Consider the following 19,638-nt stretch of genomic DNA (forward strand, 5'->3'; position numbering starts at 1 on the left):
CACATATGCACAAAATGATGGGTCGACTTTTTTATTCTTTTTCTTAAAAATGTTATTTATGCCAAATACGTCCAAAACCCGCCCGTACTAACCTCAAAAATCTTACCAAATTTTTTCGACACGTCCTAAATATATCCCAAGCTATTAGAAGTTTGAGACTATGATTCAGACTTCTAAAACTAAACAGTCAGGCCATTACAATATTATCCACCACTAATTAGATTAGCATTCCTCCTCATACATGCCTAAAATCTTCAAGATGAGTTCCTACGGATCACAATTGCTGAGACAACTAATAAAGTAATCAAAACCCAAATCCAACCACATTTAAGCAAAATATATAAGACGTTGATCAGCAAATTGAAATTGCAAAATGAGTTCCAATGGTGTCGAATCACTTCCGAGCCCCTGGGGTCCCAATCCGAACATACACACAAGTTCAAAATCATCATACGAAACTATTGAAACCATCAAATCATGAATCTAAGCTTGTTTACTCAAAATGTTGACTTTGGTCAACTTTCTTAACTTTAGGCTTCTAGTTTTTATTAAAGTTCAATAAATTCAAAACACTCCAGCATCTCTGAGACCCGTGCCATCCATATCGCAATACATGAATCACCACATGGACCTATTGGAAGTCTCAAATAGGGAAATGGGGTACTAGAACTCAAAGTGACCTGTTAGACCTACTTGGATGCCGATATTGTTGACCACGTTTCAAGAACGACCAGTTAAAACCCAACTTGCAATCCAGCTTACCTCGTCTCTATTTCCGATGGAAAATCTATATGTTTAGTTTGATTCAGTTTTTATTGATATTTCGAGATGTCCCGAAGACAGTTTTGTATCCAGAAATTTTTAAAGGCTCATGACTTAGCCTGGTGGGTATAATACCTTTTTTAATTCTTAATGTAGTATTTTGTTGAGATTTACGACATAGCTCTAATTACTTCTGAATTTAATGTTTCTATTACTCCCTCTGTGCAAATATATATATATATATATATATGACATACTTTCCTTTTTAGTCCGTCCCCCAAAAAAATCATCTTTTTATATTTAGAAATAATTTGACTATATATATATATGAGGTGATTTACTTTCACACAAATATCTAAAGCTTATTATGGATCACAAATGTTAGAAGTTGTCCTTTCTTTCTTAAACTTATGCCAAGTCAAATGGTGTCACATAAATTGTGACAGACGGAGTAATAGATATACACATTGGTTTGCAGTTAATTCAGTTATTTTTGCATAAAACATTATTCCCTCTGTCTAATTTATGTGATACACTTTCCTTTTTAGTCTGTCTAAAAAAGAATGATACTTTTTTATATATAGAAATAATTTAACTTAAAACTTTTTATTTTACCCTTAATAAAATGATTTATAACTATAAAAATATTTATGTGTTGTTTTAGTCCATAAATTTAAAATGTCATCCATTATTTTTTAGATTTCACGATTAATCAAGTTATATCACATAAATTGGAATGTATGGAGCATAAGTCGGTAAAATGAATATGTCAACCAAATAATGAATATTGAAGCGTTTGTATTGGTCCAACAAGCATTATCCGACCCTAAATCACGTGGCGCAACTAATATTCCCTCTACCTGATCACACTCAGCCTTAATCGATCATCACTCGCTCCTTTCTTATTATCTTCTACAGAACTTCTAGCCTTTTCCTTTAAAGCTTCTAACCCTAGTCGCACAAGTGGCAATTCTTTCTAGTCTAGTAGAGTACAGATCATCATCCACAACAGCCCACCAGTCTCTACCCTATGCCCAGTCCCCACCCTCACTCCCACTCCACCCCACCCCACCCCACCCCGAACTTCATGAAAAGAAAAAAAAAAAATCGATGGACAAAGCATACCGCATTCAAGCAGATTTTGAGGAATGATCTCACTCTAAGGGGTGTGAAAGAATTATTTTCCGTAGTTTCCTTTCATTCCTTGAATTGGTTAATATACAAAAATATCCTACCTAAAATAGGAGAGTATAAAATATTACAAAATATTCTAACCTAAATAAGAGATTACAAAATATTACAAAATATTTACATAATCTATCACACTCCCGCAGTTGAAACGGGAGGTTTACGAACGCTGAGACTGTCTCGAAAATCTTCAAAAAGGACCTGAGGAAGACCTTTATTGAAAATATTTGCAATCTGATATCGGGATGGGACATGAAGGACTCGAACTTGTCCCCGTGCAACCTTCTCACACACAAAATGAATGTCCATCTCAATATGTTTGGTGTGTTGATGTTGCACCGGATTACCAGACAGATATATGGCACTCACATTGTCACAATATACCAACGTATCTTTGCGAACCGGACAATGTAGTTCCAATAAAAGATTGCGAATCCAGCAAGATTCAGAGACAACATTAGCCACACCTCGATACTCTGCTTCAGCGCTAGACCGAGAAAGAGTTGGTTGTCGCTTTGACGACTAAGAAATCAAGTTGTCACCTAAAAATACACAATACCCCGACGTAGAACGACGAGTGTCCGGACAACCACCCCAATCTGCATCGGTGTAGGAGACAAGGTCGGTGATCGATGAGGGGTAGAGATGCAATCCGTGATCAAGAGTGCCCTGAACATACCGCACAATCCGCTTAAGAGCATGCATATGATCGTCCTGCGGATCATGTATATGTAAGCACACCTGTTGGACAGCATATGAAATATCTGGTCTCATGAAAGTGAGATACTGAAGAGCACCTGCGAGACTACGATAATGAGTGGGATCTTTATAAGGAGCACCCGAAGTAGCACTGACCTTCGGTTTTGTGTCAACCGGAGTGAGAGAGGGCTTGCAAGATGACATACCTGCGCGATCAATGATTTCCTCGGCATACTTACGTTGAGAGAGGAACATCCCCCCCCTTGTGACGGGTCACAACAATGCCAAGAAAATAATTCAAAGGACCTAAATCCTTCATAGCAAATTCAGAATGAAGCCTATCCATGATGGAACGACGGAGAGCGTCTGAGGATGCAGTGAGTATAATATCATCAACATATAGTAAAATATATGCTATTTCAGTCCCCGCATGGTAGATGAACAAAGAATTATCAAACCTGCTATTAGAGAAGCCAAGGGAAAACACAAAATCTGCAAAACGTCTATACCAAGCACGTGGAGCCTGTTTAAGCCCATATAGAGACTTATGCAATAGACAAACATAATCAGGATGTGTGCGATCCCGAAAACCCATAGGTTGATACATATACACAGTTTCCTTGAGCTCACCGTGAAGAAATGCATTCTTCACATCCAGTTGATGTATAGGCCAATGCTTTGACAATGAAAGACTAAGAATAGTGCGGATAGTTGCCGATTTCACCACCGGACTGAACGTCTCACCACAGTTAATGCCAACCTGCTGAGTTTTTCCATCACCTACAAGTCGGGCTTTATGCCTCTCAAAATCCCCATAGAACGAATAACATTAACATTAGGTGGACGGGGGACCAATTCCCATGTCCTATTCCTAACAAGAGCATCAAATTCATCATTCATAGCCATTTTCCAATTCGGGTCACGAAGAGCAGCCAATGGGTTACGAGGTAGAGGAGATTTCGTAACCGTGGTATGTAAGTTAAACTGGCGTTTAGGCTTGACAATACCTCGTTGGCTACGGGTGACCATGGTGGGACGGGGAGTGGGGATAGGCGGCTGGACAGTAGCAAGGGGACGGGAGCTGGCAGTCGAGCTAGCTGGGGCTGGCAGTCGGTCCAGCTGGGGCTGCCTCATCGTGGGACCAGCAGCGGTGACGGGAGGCAGTGGAGGAGCAGTGGGCTGCTGGGCAGCGGGCGGGGGGCAGTGGAGGGGGCAGGTCCCGATTTTTGTAGGTGATGAAAAATATAAGGGGGGGAGATCCCTTCATCCAAAAAATCGTATGTATGGGGTTAAGAAAGTTAGCAAAAGGAAACCGAGTCTCATCGAAAACAACATGACAACTAAGGATGATCTTATGTGATGATAAGTCATAGCATTTGTAGCCTCTATGGTTTGATGGGTACCCCAAAAATACACAAGGTGTAGACCGGGCCTGCAACTTATGAATCATAGTTGACGGGAAAAGAAGGTAGCACAAACACCCAAAGACCCGAAGGTACGAGTACATAGGTTCCTTATGATATAGAGCATGGAGGGGAGACTTATGGTTCAATAACTTGCTTGGTAAAATATTGAGTAGGTAAGTTTCCATTTGCAATGCATGATGCCAAAAGGAAGGCGGAAGAGAAGCGTGGGCAGAAGAGTGCGCACGACATTATTGATAGATCGAATCTTCCTTTCGGCCTTCCCATTTTGTGAGGACGTATGAGGACAAGAAAGACGGAAAGACATCCCATTCGACTCACAAAGACGCCAAAAATCATTATTTTCATATTCTTTCCCATTATCACATTGGACATTTTTTATTTCTCGTTCAAAATGCGTTCGGACATGGGCCCGAAATTCTAAAAACTTAGCAAAGACATCAGATTTCCTAGCTAAGGGAAAAGTTCACAAATATTTCAAGAAATCATCCAAGAAAAGAACATAATATCGATGACCCATGGAACTTAAGACATGAGAAGTCCATAAATCACTATGAATAATATCAAAAGGCATACAAGTGTTCGAATTAGACGGAACAAAAGGCAACTTAATGTGTTTTCCAAGCACGCAAGAACGACAAATACTAGAGCAACTAGAATTATTACATTCAATGCTTTTATTGATCCTAAGAGAATTCAAAACTGACGCTCCCGGGTGACCCAAACGATCATGCCAAAGAGAAGAAGACAAAGTAGCAAAGGTGGATGGAGAATTGGCTGTGTTTGTGATGGTGGTGGTGATGGGATATAGATCGCCCCAGCTCTCACATCTCATTAGTGGCATCCCCGTCTGAAAATCCTTCACAGAAAACCCATATGGATCAGAATTAACAGACACAGAGTTATCAGTAGTGAACTTTCTAACAGAGATTAAGTTTTCAATGAGTTTTGGGCGTGGAGGACATTTTTCAACGATAAAGGAGGGTTTGGGGGAGGAAAATGAGTATGACCACAACCGTGAATTGGAATTGAATGAACATTACCAACAACAATACCATAATGATGATTGCTCAAATTAGAATAAGACAAGAGATTACCATTCGTGGATGTCATGTGAGATGTGGCACCGGTGTCCATGTACCACTTCTGGTCCGGAGGATTCATAGTCATCGTATGCATTACCGATTCGATGTTCGTGGGAGCATAAGACGGGGCATACATCTGCTGAAACGGGGCAGCAGCATACGCCTGTTGTGGAGGCTGGGGAGCAGGGCCGAGAATGCCCGACTGTTTGGCCGAGGGCCCTTGTGAAGACGTCGGCCAAGTTGACGGATACGGGCAAGGTGGCACGGCCCATTGTGGCATCCATCCCCAAGCATAATTTGGAAGCTTCCACGGCTGAGGAGATGGGTGACGCGGCCAGCTGCCTGGCGGTGGCTGGTGATTTCTGCCGTTGGGACCTCGGCTGCCGCCACGGCTGCCTTTGCCGCCAGCGTTGCCACGACCAGCGCCGTTCCGACGGCCAGAATTGCGGCCTTCGTTGTTGTTATTTTTTCCCCTGTTATTCACAGCATGACCAGACGAATGAGTATTATCAAAAAAAGAAGTCGAACCCTCACCACCTGTGGCAGCCACCATCGCCGAAGGAGTAGAGTGGGCCGCCTGCATCGCCTGTTCTCGTTCCTCCAGAACGAGTGAGGAGCGCACCTCGGTGAAAGGAGGCAATGGTTTGCTGTGACGAATCTGCGTTCCCACACCCTTGAATGCGTCGGTGAGACCCGAAACAAGCTGAAGAACAAGGCGGGAATTAGAAACCGGAGCCCCCACATTTTTTAACTAATCGGAGATGCTCTTGAGCCCTTGACAATACGTAGACGCGTTCGGGAAGTCGTCCATCCTAGTTGTGGAAAACTCTTGTTCGAGCATAACGGCACGGGAGTTTTGATGGTCCTGGAAGATGTCACGCAAGCGATCCCAGGCTTCCATGGCCGTTGCTCTAGGTTGAAGAATAGTAGTAAGGAGGTCATTCGAAATCGTGGAATAAATCCACTGGAGCACAGTCGCATCAAGGGTCGACCAAAGTTCTTTGTCGTCATCGGAGGGAGGGGCTGCCTGCTTCCCTTTCTCTGGTGCGATGATATGGTGTATGACCATATGGGATATGGCGTGGATTCTAAACAATTTCGCCCATGTGCCGTATTGTGCATTCTCCATTTCAAGAACCACAGGAATGTGATTACGGATGTTGGAGACGGCGAAAGCGGGGTGGAAGGATGATTTAGAGACGGACATGGTGGCGGAAAAAGGTGGCAGCCGACGGAGCTAGGGCAGCGGAGAGGAGAGAGGAGAGGAAAAAAAGAAAACCCTAGACTGCTGATACCATGAAAGAATTATTTTTCGTAGTTTCCTTTCATTCCTTGAATTGGTTAATATACAAAAATATCCTACCTAAAATAGGAGAGTATAAAATATTGCAAAATATTCTAACCTAAATAAGAGATTACAAAATATTTACATAATCTATCATGGTGTGATGTAAAAAGCTTACCCTACAATAGCTGCTTTCACAGCTTGAACATAATCACACAAAAACAATCTTACCATTACTCCAAGGCACCCTTTCACCTCGCCGCCACTTCAAAAAACATCCTACAATCTTTGTTCGACTCCATTGCCATATCTTTACTTTCTTCTTTTGAAGAAGACAAAGGCCTGATGTGTCCCTTGCTTTAGCAGAGATGGATGAGATTATAAGTTCAAACTTGTGTGATACTTTTTTTTGTTTTTTTGCCTATTTCAACAAAAATGACATTTTTTTATAATTAGAAATAATTCAACTTTAGACTAGCTAGTAATTTAATTATCCTTAACAAGATGATGTATTGACACACAAATATTTGCAGCTTATAGATATATGTTTCAAATGTACTTAATTTTTTATTACACTGCGCACTCAGTCAAAATACATTATATAATTCTGGACAGATGAAATATTATATCTTTAACCGGCCGATTCCGGTTCCAAAACCGGAACCGCCTAACCGGTTCCGGTTTACCGGTTTTAAAGTCCAAACCGGAACCGGTCCGGTTTGGATTGCTTAAAATATTTTTTATTTTTATTTTTTGTATTATATATATATATATATATATATATTATAGTATTTATTTGTATATTGTAGCTATATTTTCATATGTTATACAACTTTATAATTAAAGTTTAAATATTTACTGACTAACAGCCTAACAGCAAGTCAGCAATACAGAATAGTGCTTTTCGTATACATATATATGTATAACTTACATATACTTATATATATATATGTATAACTTAATATATATATACTAAATATATGTATAACCTAATATATATACTATACATACTTATATATATGTACTATATACTATATATACTTATATATATGTATAACTTAATATATATACTATATATATGTATAACTCAATATATACATATCTACTATATATACTTAATATATATACTATATATACTTACTTATATACTATATATACTTATATACTATATATACTATTTTTTCTTTATATACTATATATACTTATATATGTTTAAGTATACTATATAACTTAATATACTTATAAGTATATTCTTAGTATATTTTAGGTATATTCATAACTTAATAAAAGTAAAAATATGAACACAAGTAAATAGAAGAAAGCTCAATGAGCCATATATTTTATTCATTCTTGAATAACATTTATTTGCAAGTTGTATTTTTTTTTAACTTGCAAATAATACATGAGTTAACCAATCCTCACTATCAGTATTATATTTGTTGTGAACTTGTTGTATGAGAATCCTATACTCATATGCTTGTTGTAGCATAATGTAAGTGTAGTTCCACCTAGTCTCAATTTCTACTTGAATTTTCCTAGGTCTAAGGTTATTTTCCACACAAGCATTCTTAAAATCTCTAATTCTTCCCCTATTAGCATTACAAAAAAGAAACGCAACAGCATTTCTAACTTTTTGAACAGAATCATCAAAATGCACAAGACCATCTTTAACAATTAAATTTAAAATGTGACAACTACATCTTACATGAAAAATATTTCTTAGAGGAGGGTTTATTTCTCTTTTTAAAAGACCAATTATCTTTGTATTATTAGAAGCATTATCTAAAGCAATACAAAGTGTTTTTCTATAAATGTTAAAAAATCTCATTATAGTAGACATTGAATCGGCTAAAATTTTTCCATCGTGACGACCTTTTCCTTCGTCATATAAAAAAGCTATAATTCTTTTTTGCATAACCCAGTTGTCATCAACCCAATGACATGTAATAGCAAAAAAATCTAAATGGTTAATACTAAGACCCAAATCAGCGGTAAGACAAACATTACAATTTAAAGAATTAAATACATGGCGCAAATAAAATCTATATTTTTTAAACAAATCTATAACATCGGCTCTACAAGTACTTCTAGGAATACCCTCAAATAACGGGTTATAACAACGTTGAATGTAAGTAACAAATCCCAAACCCGAGGGAAAGGAAAATGGTAAACAATCATAAGCTACCATTTTAGCTATTTCTACGCGTTCTTTTTTCTTGTCATACTTAAAATTTCTACCGGTTCGTGGGTCTATCGTCATTTGAATCCCCCCCCCCCCCCCCCCCACACACACATTTGAACCCGTTTGTTCTCCCCAAATATCCATATGTTTGGTTCTCATATGACCATTTAGTGTACCCGTTCCACCATCCTTACCAGTTCCTTGCTTAAAACTAAATACTTGTCCACATAGGGTACACGTAGCTGTTTGGTTTTCCCTATTCTTAGTCATAAATTTCCAAACTTTAGCTGTTGGCTTACGAGTTCTAGGCGGTTTGTCTTGTGTATGTGATTGTGCAGGACATATATCTCTTATGGGATTTTCGGGGGGTTGTGTTTCATCATCATCATCATCTAAGTCTTCATTAAAAGTGTCGGTAAAATGTTGTTGCATTGCCTCATGACCTAAAAGTGGATTATTTCCACCAACATCAATACCTAAATTAGGTGTTTCTTCCACAAATGTTTCCTCATTAAGCGCACCCCTAACAGTACGACTACTACTACCGGCACCACGTCTTAATCTCTTTGACATTATTAAATAGAATGAATTTAAATCACAATCAAATAAATCACAAGAAAATAAATTACAACAAATTAAATTGCTAGAATTAAATTGCGAAAAATAAATTGCTATAATTAAATTGCGAAAAATAAAGATAGAGTTGGAACGAAGGTACCAAATTGCCGGATTAATTTCCAACAAAGTGAAGGCAGCTAGAATTGCAAATCCACTAAAGCTACTTCGGATTATTGCAAAATCACCAACTCCACCAACAATATTATAATTGCAAAATTAATAATTGAAAGTTGAAACTATAATAAGACTTTGTGGCTAATTATTGCAAAGTAACTATAATTGAGAGATTGAGATTTGAGAGAAAGATGAAGAAGAGTGAATTGATGTGCATCAAAATGAAAATGAAGAAGGGTTTATATAGGGGTGGGGATGGGTTAAAGTGTTAAAAAAAAAATTGGGGGCCAAAAATTAAAAAACTGACCGTTTGGCAACGACCATTTTTGCAAATGGACCGTTGCCAACGGTCCATTAAGGCCAACAACTCTTTCGTTTTTTTTTTTTAATTTTTACCGGTTAAACCGGTTTAACCGGTTCCGGTTTCCAAAATTATGGAACCGGACCGGTAAACCATTACACGGTTAACCGGAACCGGTTAACCGGTTACCGGTTAAAACCGGTAAGGCCAAACCGGTTGCCACGTTTAAGATATATCTCTTTATCATGCTGCCCCATCTAAAGTAGATCCTATAGTAACTTTTTCTGCTACTGACGATGATTGTTTTTGGAATTATTATATGAAGGTTTCATTCAGTGTGTGAGTTTGATGAGTCAAAGAGGAGTTGCAGGAGGAGATTAGCAGGACATAACAAGAGAAGAAGAAAGAGCTCTAAAGGTCATTATGCTAACACCAGAAACCCCTCTCAAGGTAAAACTTTGTTTGGAATAATAAGTACTTTTTCCGTCTCAATTTATTCTCAATTTATGCGGCACATTTCAGATTTCGAGAGTCAAATAATTTTTTCTTTGATCGCGATTTTTTCACAGGCCTTTTAAGTATTTTAAATTGTTAATTATTATAACTTACACTATATACTCTTCGTGTAACTTTTAAATATGTAAATTTAATTTTTAAAAAATTTAAAAATTTTATATTTGAATTTACAGTCAAAATTAAAAAGTCTGTCTCTTAAAATTTAAATTATGCCACATAGATTGCGACAAAGGGAGTATAACACAATATCAAATTTGATGCCTTAAAGGCAACAAATAGCAAATTAGGCGGGAATTTTGATGCAACGAACAGTCAAAATTCCTACATTATAATATATCTTTTGTCATTTGTGTCAGAATTACCCATCTCGCGATACTTAATTTCTCATTTAATAGCTCTCCTTCATTCATATATTACAAACTTACTTTGTTTTAAATTGCTTAGACTCTTGTATAAAGAGTCCTCTTGTAAAAACTGCATGCGAGTGTTTGTCTTGGTATCGGATGCAATCATGCATGTTGTTCGTCTCTAATTGTACCTTTGTCTAATGAATTCATCATATAATAATTTCTTTGTCCTAATTTATGTGACACTTTTTCACTTCCCGATATCTATTTGAATAATCTTTGAAGCTAAATTGCATTAAAACAGCTTAATATTTTAAAATTAAAATCTAGATATTCAAAAGCCATATGAAAAGTATTATAATTAATATGCGATTCTTCTCATGTCAATATGATGAAAAATACATTTTAAATTATTCATCAAAGTTTACATAATTTAAATCTTAAAAAATGATCATTAACTTTTACTCGCTAAATGGATTTCACTTCTAAAGCAAGACATAACTCTAGTTTACTTTGTCCTAACAAAAACATATAGCAGGAAATTATCGGCACTTAGCAGTAAATGACGGACGTGCTCTCTCTCTTCTGTCATCCAAGAATAATGAATCATCGATATCAAAGGGAAATCTCCCTGCAAGATGTAGTGGCACCATCAGTGAGCTGATTGGTGAAAGTAGAGGAGCTACTCTAGCTCAACAGCTTATCCTTGACAACCATTGGCACCAAAACCAGCATCACCTGATGGAGAATTTGAGCATCCAACCAAAAAATCTGAATCGCGATCATATGTTCCTCGAGACACACGGTTGGGGACCTATGAATGATGCTGCGGGAAATTTGACATTGAACCTCATGCATATTGGAAATTCTGAATTCAGGTTGTTGTCGCAGCCTAAGGAAGAAAGACAAGAAGAAGAGGGGTGTCAAGAACGTTGGAACTCATTTGCAGGAGCTCATATTTCTTGAATATGTATCGCTGGCTTTTAGGGGTCGTTTGGTTGCTGGTGAGAGTTATGCAGGTATTAATAATGAAGAGATTAGTTATGCATGTATTTGTAGTACAAGGATTAGTATGCAGAATTAGGTTATGCAAGGTTTAGTTATTCATATACTTATTAGTCCATATTCTACAATGCATTAAATAATACTTATATAGATTTTCTCCTAACCAGTACATGTATTAGTACATCTTTAATTTGTTACAAGATAACAGAGATTTTATACGGTTATTACTTTCTCTCTCTAAAAAACTATTCTCTCCATACAAGTCGATTAACAGCTATATTTCTGTCACGACCCAAATCGATGAGCCGTGACGAGTGTCTGACCTCTAGCGACCAAACACCCCTATACTCATATCTGAATCTTACTGAACATCAAGGGCCCACAAGTGACTTAAATTGATCTCATTATTAGGTGACATCATGAACTCTGTACAACCTGTATATACATATACATACTGAAAGAAAAGTGTAAGCCGGCTAGGCTGCTACATATATTGTACACAAAAGAATAGAAGCCGACAAGGGTACATCGTCTGACTAATACATAAAATTGTCTACAGACCTCTACTGGAATAAAAGCTGTAGAAAGGACGGGACAGGGCCTCGTCATACCCATATGCATGCACACCCCAAAAGGCTAGCATACCAAAATAGACTGCAACTACGGATCAAATGGAGCGCACTGACCACTGCTGGATAGAAGTCCTACTAAGCGGGACCACCTGTCGGTCTACCTGAACCTGCGGGCATGAACGCAGTCCCCCGAGCAACGGGGAGTCAGTATGGATAATGTACTGAGCATGAAAGGCATAAGAACAACATGTATATATATATATATATATATATATAAGAATCATAGATAAGATCTGAACTCATAAGCTGAAATGACTATCGACGTGTACTTGTATGAACTAGTATCTGCATGTATCTGCATAAATCTGTACAACTGACAATGCCTCTGTGGGCGCATAATCTGCATGCTCATGCTTATCAATGTAGGTCATTCAATGTAGGTCATACATATGTATATGCGTATATAACGCCTGTTAAGCCTCTATGGCATCCCATCATCTCATATCGGCCTCTCTGCGGCCATCATCATAAATATTGCTGCGGTACGTGCAACCCGATCCTTATATCATCATCATGGTGCACTAACTGATCAGGTGGTAATGCGTATATAACACCTATTCATTTCCCCATATACATATAATACTTGCGTATATAACGCCTTCTGGTCACGGGTCAATATACATATATATGAATGAATGTAATGCATGAATAAACTGTATACATAAAACTGGACCCATGAACAGAAGGAACAATCATAAACAGGGTACATGAACATCAAAAAATGAAGTACTCCTAATGCTTCTAAGAGTAGAGTAATATGGAAGCTCGCTTACTCGTTTGTTGGTTCATATCATAAAGTCATGCCAAAAGAAAGAAAGGATAGCCTTAACATACCTTGAAGTATATCCAATCGTCCAACTTTTACCTCTCGAATTTGTAAGTCTACAATTAAGATAACATAGGCCTTAATTAGACAATTTACCTCGATTACTAACCATCTTTATATATATATAGGGCTTAACGAATTGTAGACAATATTTTCCTTGTAAGCTCAACAACCCTTCGACTTCCTATTCGATCCAACATCAACCACACTATCCACAACAACAATGACAACATATATATATATATATATATCAAAATATACTTAAATCTATTCCCAATCATCTCTTAAAAATAACCCCAAATCACTATCTTACCCTTCATCAACTTACCACTCCCATAAGTATCCTCTCTTTACTTCAAACCACTAAAACTCTTGATAATCAACTCAAATATAAGGGTAGAAATCATTTACATACCTTGAGGGGTCTAAGATTCCAAAGATCAACTTCAAATCCAACTCCCTATGCTTCATAACTTTGAAGAAACCCTAGAAACAACCTTCTTCTTCACAAGCTCGGGTTTACGGGGCTCGGATCTCGCCAAATCACTACTATAATGATAGAAAATGTTGGGATTAAATAAACTAGGGTTTTTCTCTGACTTGGAAGAGAGAAAATGAGAATTAAAGTCGTGGATCACATATTTATACTTGGAATAAAAAAGTCCCAGCGGTACGGCTCGATGAGCGGGTCGACGACCCGTCGACTTGCCCGTCGATGACCCGTCGACATGTCGACGGTCCGTCGACTTGCCCGTCGACCTACGCCTGCAGATTCTAGGGCTGCGGAACCCTGTCGACGCCGCACAACGACGGTCCATCGACTATGTCGACGACTTGTCGACGATGACTGGTGTCTGCAGATTTCTCAGATTCAGCTCAGATCGTGTCGATTCGATTCGTTCAACTTAAGACACTATCTATCTCCAAAATTCGGACACGGGTCTCAATTCCAAAGCATGCCCGACTATGAAACCATAGGTTCTACTATGACGAGAACGAGAGGCGTAACATTCCCCCCCTCTTCCTAGGAACATTCGTCCTCGAATGTTCAAATAATCATGGGATATAAAAATTTCGGTAGAGTTTCCCTTGCACATATACCCATCCAACCTGCACACAACAACCTAACGATGCCTCACAAGGCCACATATTACAACATACAATACCATGGCCTCACACGACCAATCACGATAACTGAAAATGGAATAATACCTGGGACGATGATGCCTTAGACTGTTCCTCCTGTACTGTTGCAAACAAATGCGGGTACTTAACCTTCATTGCTTCTTCCGTTTCCCAAGTCACCTCCTCAACATTCTTATTCCTCCACATGACTTTAACTGAAGCTACATTCTTGGTTCGTAATCGACGAACCTGCCAGTCCAATATAGTGACTGGAACCTCTTCGTATGATAACTACTTGGCCACCTGGATATCATCTATTGGCACAACTCTTGAAGGATCTCCGATGCATTTATGAAGCATAGACACATGAAATACCGGATGTACAGACTCTAACTCAGAAGGCAATTCTAGCTCATATGCAACCTTACCTGTAGCACAAATGATCTTATATAGCCCAATATATCGAGGGCTCAACTTACTCTTCTTGCCAAACCTCATCACTCCCTTCATAGGAGAAACTTTCAGGAAAACCCAATCGCCTATCTCAAACTCTAGCTTGCGTCGCCGATTATCCGCATAGGATTTCTGTCTACTCTGAGTTGTTAGCAATCTTTCTCGAATCATTTTCACCTTATCAACTGCTTTCTGAATTAAGTCTGGGCCTACTAACTGATTCTCCCTGACATCAAACCATCCTATAGGCGATCTACATCTCCGCCCATAAAAGGCCTCATAAGGAGCCATCTGTGTCATGACCCAACTAGGGGCCGTGACGGGTACCCGGGGCTAACCACCAAGCACCCTTTGTTCTACTACTTATCATGCTCATTAAACGTTCTTCTATCCAAATCATACTCAAATTATAAGAAAATCATCTTTCATCCGGAAACATAAATACTTTTATATGCACAAGCCTTTTGGTCATTGAAATAATATATATATATATATATATATATATATATATATATATATATATATATATATATATATATATATATATATATATATACATACATGGTAGCAACCTCGTGAGACCATACTACCCACACTTGTGTATCTACGAGCCTCTACTAGAGTACTAGACGTATGGACGGGACAGGTTCCCGTCGTGCCCAAAGCATACATGTGCATAAAAGAATAACCATAAGCACATCCGGAATAATGGAGTGCTATCAAGTTGGCAAATAACTCCTATGAGTCTGGATCAAGATCACCTCCCTGTTTACCTGTGGGCATGACCACAGCGTCCAAAGAAAACGGACGTCAGTACGAACATTGTACTGAGTATGAGAGGCATAAACAATAATATTACGTCGATGAAAGGAAGCATCAATAAGGAACATATGTATCTGACTGTCAAATAGAAAGTAAATGATGCATGCTGTCTTACTCATAATCATTATCATATCATATATGCATAAATATATAAGCTGCCCGTCCATATCGGATCGGTGTAATAATCATTATCCTGCGTCCAGGCCTCCCGCGTCCGGGGTACCATCTCATGCCGCCCACTGGTGGTGTCTGCCCATGCCATCTGGCCATGGTGTATAGCTGCCCGCCTTAGCGGTGACTGCCCAGCCATATAGGCGCGATGTTATATCATCATCATAATATGCTCCTCATAGTGCATGCATAAAGAATCAAGGACAACTATACTGTATCGGGGTGACGTAAGGTCGTGATTCCCCGATTTCATTATGGAGCACTCATTAACATTCTGCCTCACCTTGAAGGGAATAGTATATGAGGTGAGTGTAGGCAATAATGACATCCTTGACGTTTTAGGAACATCATATCATGAACATCTAGAACATCTATACTTTAACTCATTACCTTGTGTAGCTATTTAGGAACATAGGCTCATATTTTCCGGAACTTACGAGATTCATGGAGAGGAAGGAAAGTCATACTACGGGATTCATGCCATAGAAAGAAAGGACTAGCCTCACATACCTTTTGCGCTTAACTGATCTATCATTCGCTTGGTTTCCTTTGGTGCCCACGTTTCTACCTTCAAGAGGAATCGCATTAACATTAGTTACTCGGCTATAAGAACATTTTATCATTTCTAGGGAAAATTGGGCAGCACTTCCTTTGTTTATACTACTTTTCCCACATTCTATATCAACTCCCAAACGTTAATAACAGCATTCATAATATAGCAACAACAATCATCATTTATCTAAACTTACCCCAATTCACCATTTCTCTTTGATTTCTCCACAATTATGATTATAACTCGTTATCGCGTTTTCTCATATATAATACTTATTCCATGGTATAAATGTCACTTATAACATATTCACAATCACAGCATACCAACATTCATGATGCATCCCAATCACTATTCAACATGACACTATTCACACACTCATGACCCAATTTCTATGTCTTTCCACAATCCAAGTGTTTCAACTTTTAACCACTCAAACCATATAAAATGGTCATAAAACTCACCTTAGATGATGAATGAACAACACTCAAGTGGAGCTCCTCTTCTTGCACCAAAACCCTAACTCACTTCTCTTGAGTTTTCTTGGCTTAGATGAACTTTTAATGAGTTTCATACACTTGATTTCATGGACTTGGTGTAGTTGACCATGGTTTTCCCTTGAATTCTTGTGGATGAATAATGAAGAAAGTTCTAGAGGTTTCTTTGGTGTGTGGAGAATGAAAATGAAATGAAATAAAAATGAGGGAGGGTCCTTATATTAAATCATGAAATCAGTCCCGTCCGAGATGTACGGTGCGATCGACGGAGCGTCGATCTGGCCGTCGAAGTTGTTAAATTTCCAGTGAGCAATCTGTCGTTTCCCTTCATTCTATGGTGAGAAGAACAGTCCGTCGAACTGATCGACGGAGCGTCAACCCGTTCATCGAATGGTCTTCGCTCTAGCTCAATTCTACGGCACAATCGACGAAGCGTCGACTCGTCCGACGTACAAAGAACGGTCGTCGAACCCTCTTTTTGCAGAACTGCGTTGGAGTTTCATTTGTTGAACTTTTCTCTCTTGCCTATAACTTCTTTGGAATCTTAATTAGAATTATTAAGTATCTCTTTTTACTTTTAGGGACATCATGTTCACCGTAACTTACGTTAGTCCCTTCACCGCTCAGCAACCCAAAGTTCCGAGGTGTAACATTCTCCCCCTATTTTGGAACATTCGTCCTCGAATGTTAAGTACTCGGGAATTCTACAAAAATTTCGCCAGAGTTTCCCCTGTAATATGGCGCTACCATCCTGTCACAGCAACCCATAGTAATCTGCCTCACAGGGCCACAACACAGTAAAACTCTAAGAAAGACTTACGAAAGCTCCCGAAGATAGGGGATATAATATCTGAGTAATGATGGAAATAGGGGTGTTCAAATACTCTAATTATTACATTTCATTTACTGCATACATACCTTATATTGCCGACATTTCATCTTGAACCTCTCCTGGGGGTTGGAATAAGTGTGGATACTTAGATATCATTCCCTCTTCCGCTTCCCAAGTCATCTCTTCTCTATTGTTATTCCGCCATAAGACCTTAACTGAGGCCACTTCCTTGTTTCGAAGTCTTCGTACTTACCTATCTAAGATGGAAATGGGTACTTCTTCATATGCTAAACTTTCTGTCACCTGGACATCATCAATCGGAAAAATCCTCGTAGGATCTCCAACGCACTTATGGAGCATCGAGACGTGAAAGACTGGATGAACTGATTCAAGCTTTGAAGACAAGTCCAATTCATAGGCTACTTGGCCTACCTTACGGATAATTTTATAGGGTCCAATGTAGCAGGGACTCAATTTCCCTTTCTTGCCAAATCTCATCACTCCCTTCATTGGCGATACCTTCAAAAACACTCAATCATCAACCTGAACCAAGTCTCGCCGGAGATTATCCGCATAAGAATTTTGGTGGCTTTGGGCTGTCAACAATCGATCCCGGATCACTTTGACTTTTTCTACCGCTTGCTGAATCAATTCAGGGCCTATTAGTTGTACTTCTCCTATTTCAAACCATCCAATGGGGGACCTACATTTCCTTCCATATAGAGCTTCATACGGAGCCATTTGGATACTGGAATGGTAGCTATTGTTGTAAGAAAACTCAATAAGGGGTAAGTGATCATCCTAGCTACCACCAAAATCTAATACACATGCCCGTAGCATATCTTCCAAAGTCTGAATAGTACGCTCGGCTTGCCCATCAATTTGCGGATGAAATGCCGTGCTGAGCCTTACTTGAGTACCCAAACCTTCCTGGAAAGATTTTCAGAACTTGGCTGTAAATTGTGCTCCTCTATCCGTGATAATGGATAATGGAACACCATGAAGTCGCACAATTTCCTTGAGATACAACCTTGCATAATCTTCTACGGAGTATGTGGTCCTGACTGGAAGAAAATGGGTTGTCTTCGTGAGTCTGTCCATGATCACCCATATAGAATCATGCTTGCCTCGGGAACGAGGTAAGCCCACAATAAAATCCATATTGATCACTTCTCACTTCCAAGTAGGGATTTCCATTGCTTGCAATAATCCTCCTGGCTTCTGATGTTCGATCTTTACTTGTTGGCAATTTGGACATTGAGCTACCAATTCTGCTATGTCTCTTTTCATGCCATCCCCCCAATATATCAATTTGAGATCGTGATACATCTTTGTTACACCCGGGTGGATAGAATACCGAGAGTAATGGGCTTCTTCCAGAATTCGCCGGCGCAATTCTGTAACATTCGAAACACATAGCCTGCCTTGGTATCTAAGAATCTCATACATCGATGTTTTAAACGGAGATCTCCCTTTTTCATGAAGTGTATCTCTATACTGGCTCAACTGAGGATCTTCATACTGACGCTCTTTCACTTCCACATTCAGAGACGAAACCGTGGGATCATTAATACCAATCCCTGCACTACCTGAATCAATTACATGTACTCCAAGATTAGCTAGCTGGTAAAGCTCATGAATCATTTCTTTCCTTTTCGTAGGAACTTCGCATAGACTACCCATTGATCGGCGGCTAAGCGCATCGGCTACTACATTTGCTTTTCCGGGGTGGTATAAAATACTCACATCATAATCTTTCAATAACTCTAACCACCGCCTCTGCCGCAGATTCAACTCCTTCTGTTTGAAAATGTATTGGAGACTCTTGTGATCTGTATAAATATCAACGTGCACTCCATACAAGTAATGTCTCCACATTTTTAATGCATGAACGACTGCAGCTAATTCAAGGTCATGAGTTAGATAGTTCTTTTCATGTTTCCGCAGCTGCCTCGAAGCATAAACAATGACTCTACCGTGCTGCATTAACACGCATCCTAATCCAACACCGGAAGCATCACAGTATACTACATAACCACCGGACCCTTCTGGAAATGTTAAGACTGGAGCTCAGGTTAATCTTTCCTTCAACTCTTGGAAGCTGCGTTCACAAGCATCATTCCATTGAAATTTAGCTGACTTCTGGGTTAGCTTCATCAAAGGGGCGGAAATAGATGAGAAACCCTCTACAAATCTTCTATAAT

The 19,638-nt window shown here is 38.9% G+C and overlaps 1 protein-coding gene across 1 annotated transcript; it reads left to right on the forward strand.

The window, feature by feature from the left end:
- Positions 1 to 6,017: 6,017 nt before the first annotated feature.
- Positions 6,018 to 11,487, forward strand: LOC132611410 (squamosa promoter-binding protein-like 15). Its single transcript, XM_060325845.1, has 3 exons — positions 6,018 to 6,154; positions 9,984 to 10,108; positions 11,060 to 11,487. The coding sequence occupies exons 1-3, from the start codon at positions 6,018 to 6,020 to the stop codon at positions 11,485 to 11,487; spliced, it is 690 nt and encodes a 229-aa protein (XP_060181828.1).
- The last annotated feature ends 8,151 nt before the right edge of the window (positions 11,488 to 19,638 follow it).

The sequence above is a fragment of the Lycium barbarum genome, chromosome 1, assembly GCF_019175385.1.
Source record: "Lycium barbarum isolate Lr01 chromosome 1, ASM1917538v2, whole genome shotgun sequence".
Classification (NCBI taxonomy): domain Eukaryota; kingdom Viridiplantae; phylum Streptophyta; class Magnoliopsida; order Solanales; family Solanaceae; genus Lycium; species Lycium barbarum.

Excerpts from the sequence above, each read along its gene's own strand:
- LOC132611410 (XM_060325845.1), top strand. The coding sequence starts at position 6,018 with ATGGTCCTGGAAGATGTCACGCAAGCGATCCCAGGCTTCCATGGCCGT. Across the intron at positions 6,155-9,983 it reads CGCATCAAGGGTCGACCAAA|GTTTCATTCAGTGTGTGAGT; the intron begins GTTCTTTGTCGT and ends TATTATATGAAG. Across the intron at positions 10,109-11,059 it reads CACCAGAAACCCCTCTCAAG|GAAATTATCGGCACTTAGCA; the intron begins GTAAAACTTTGT and ends AACATATAGCAG.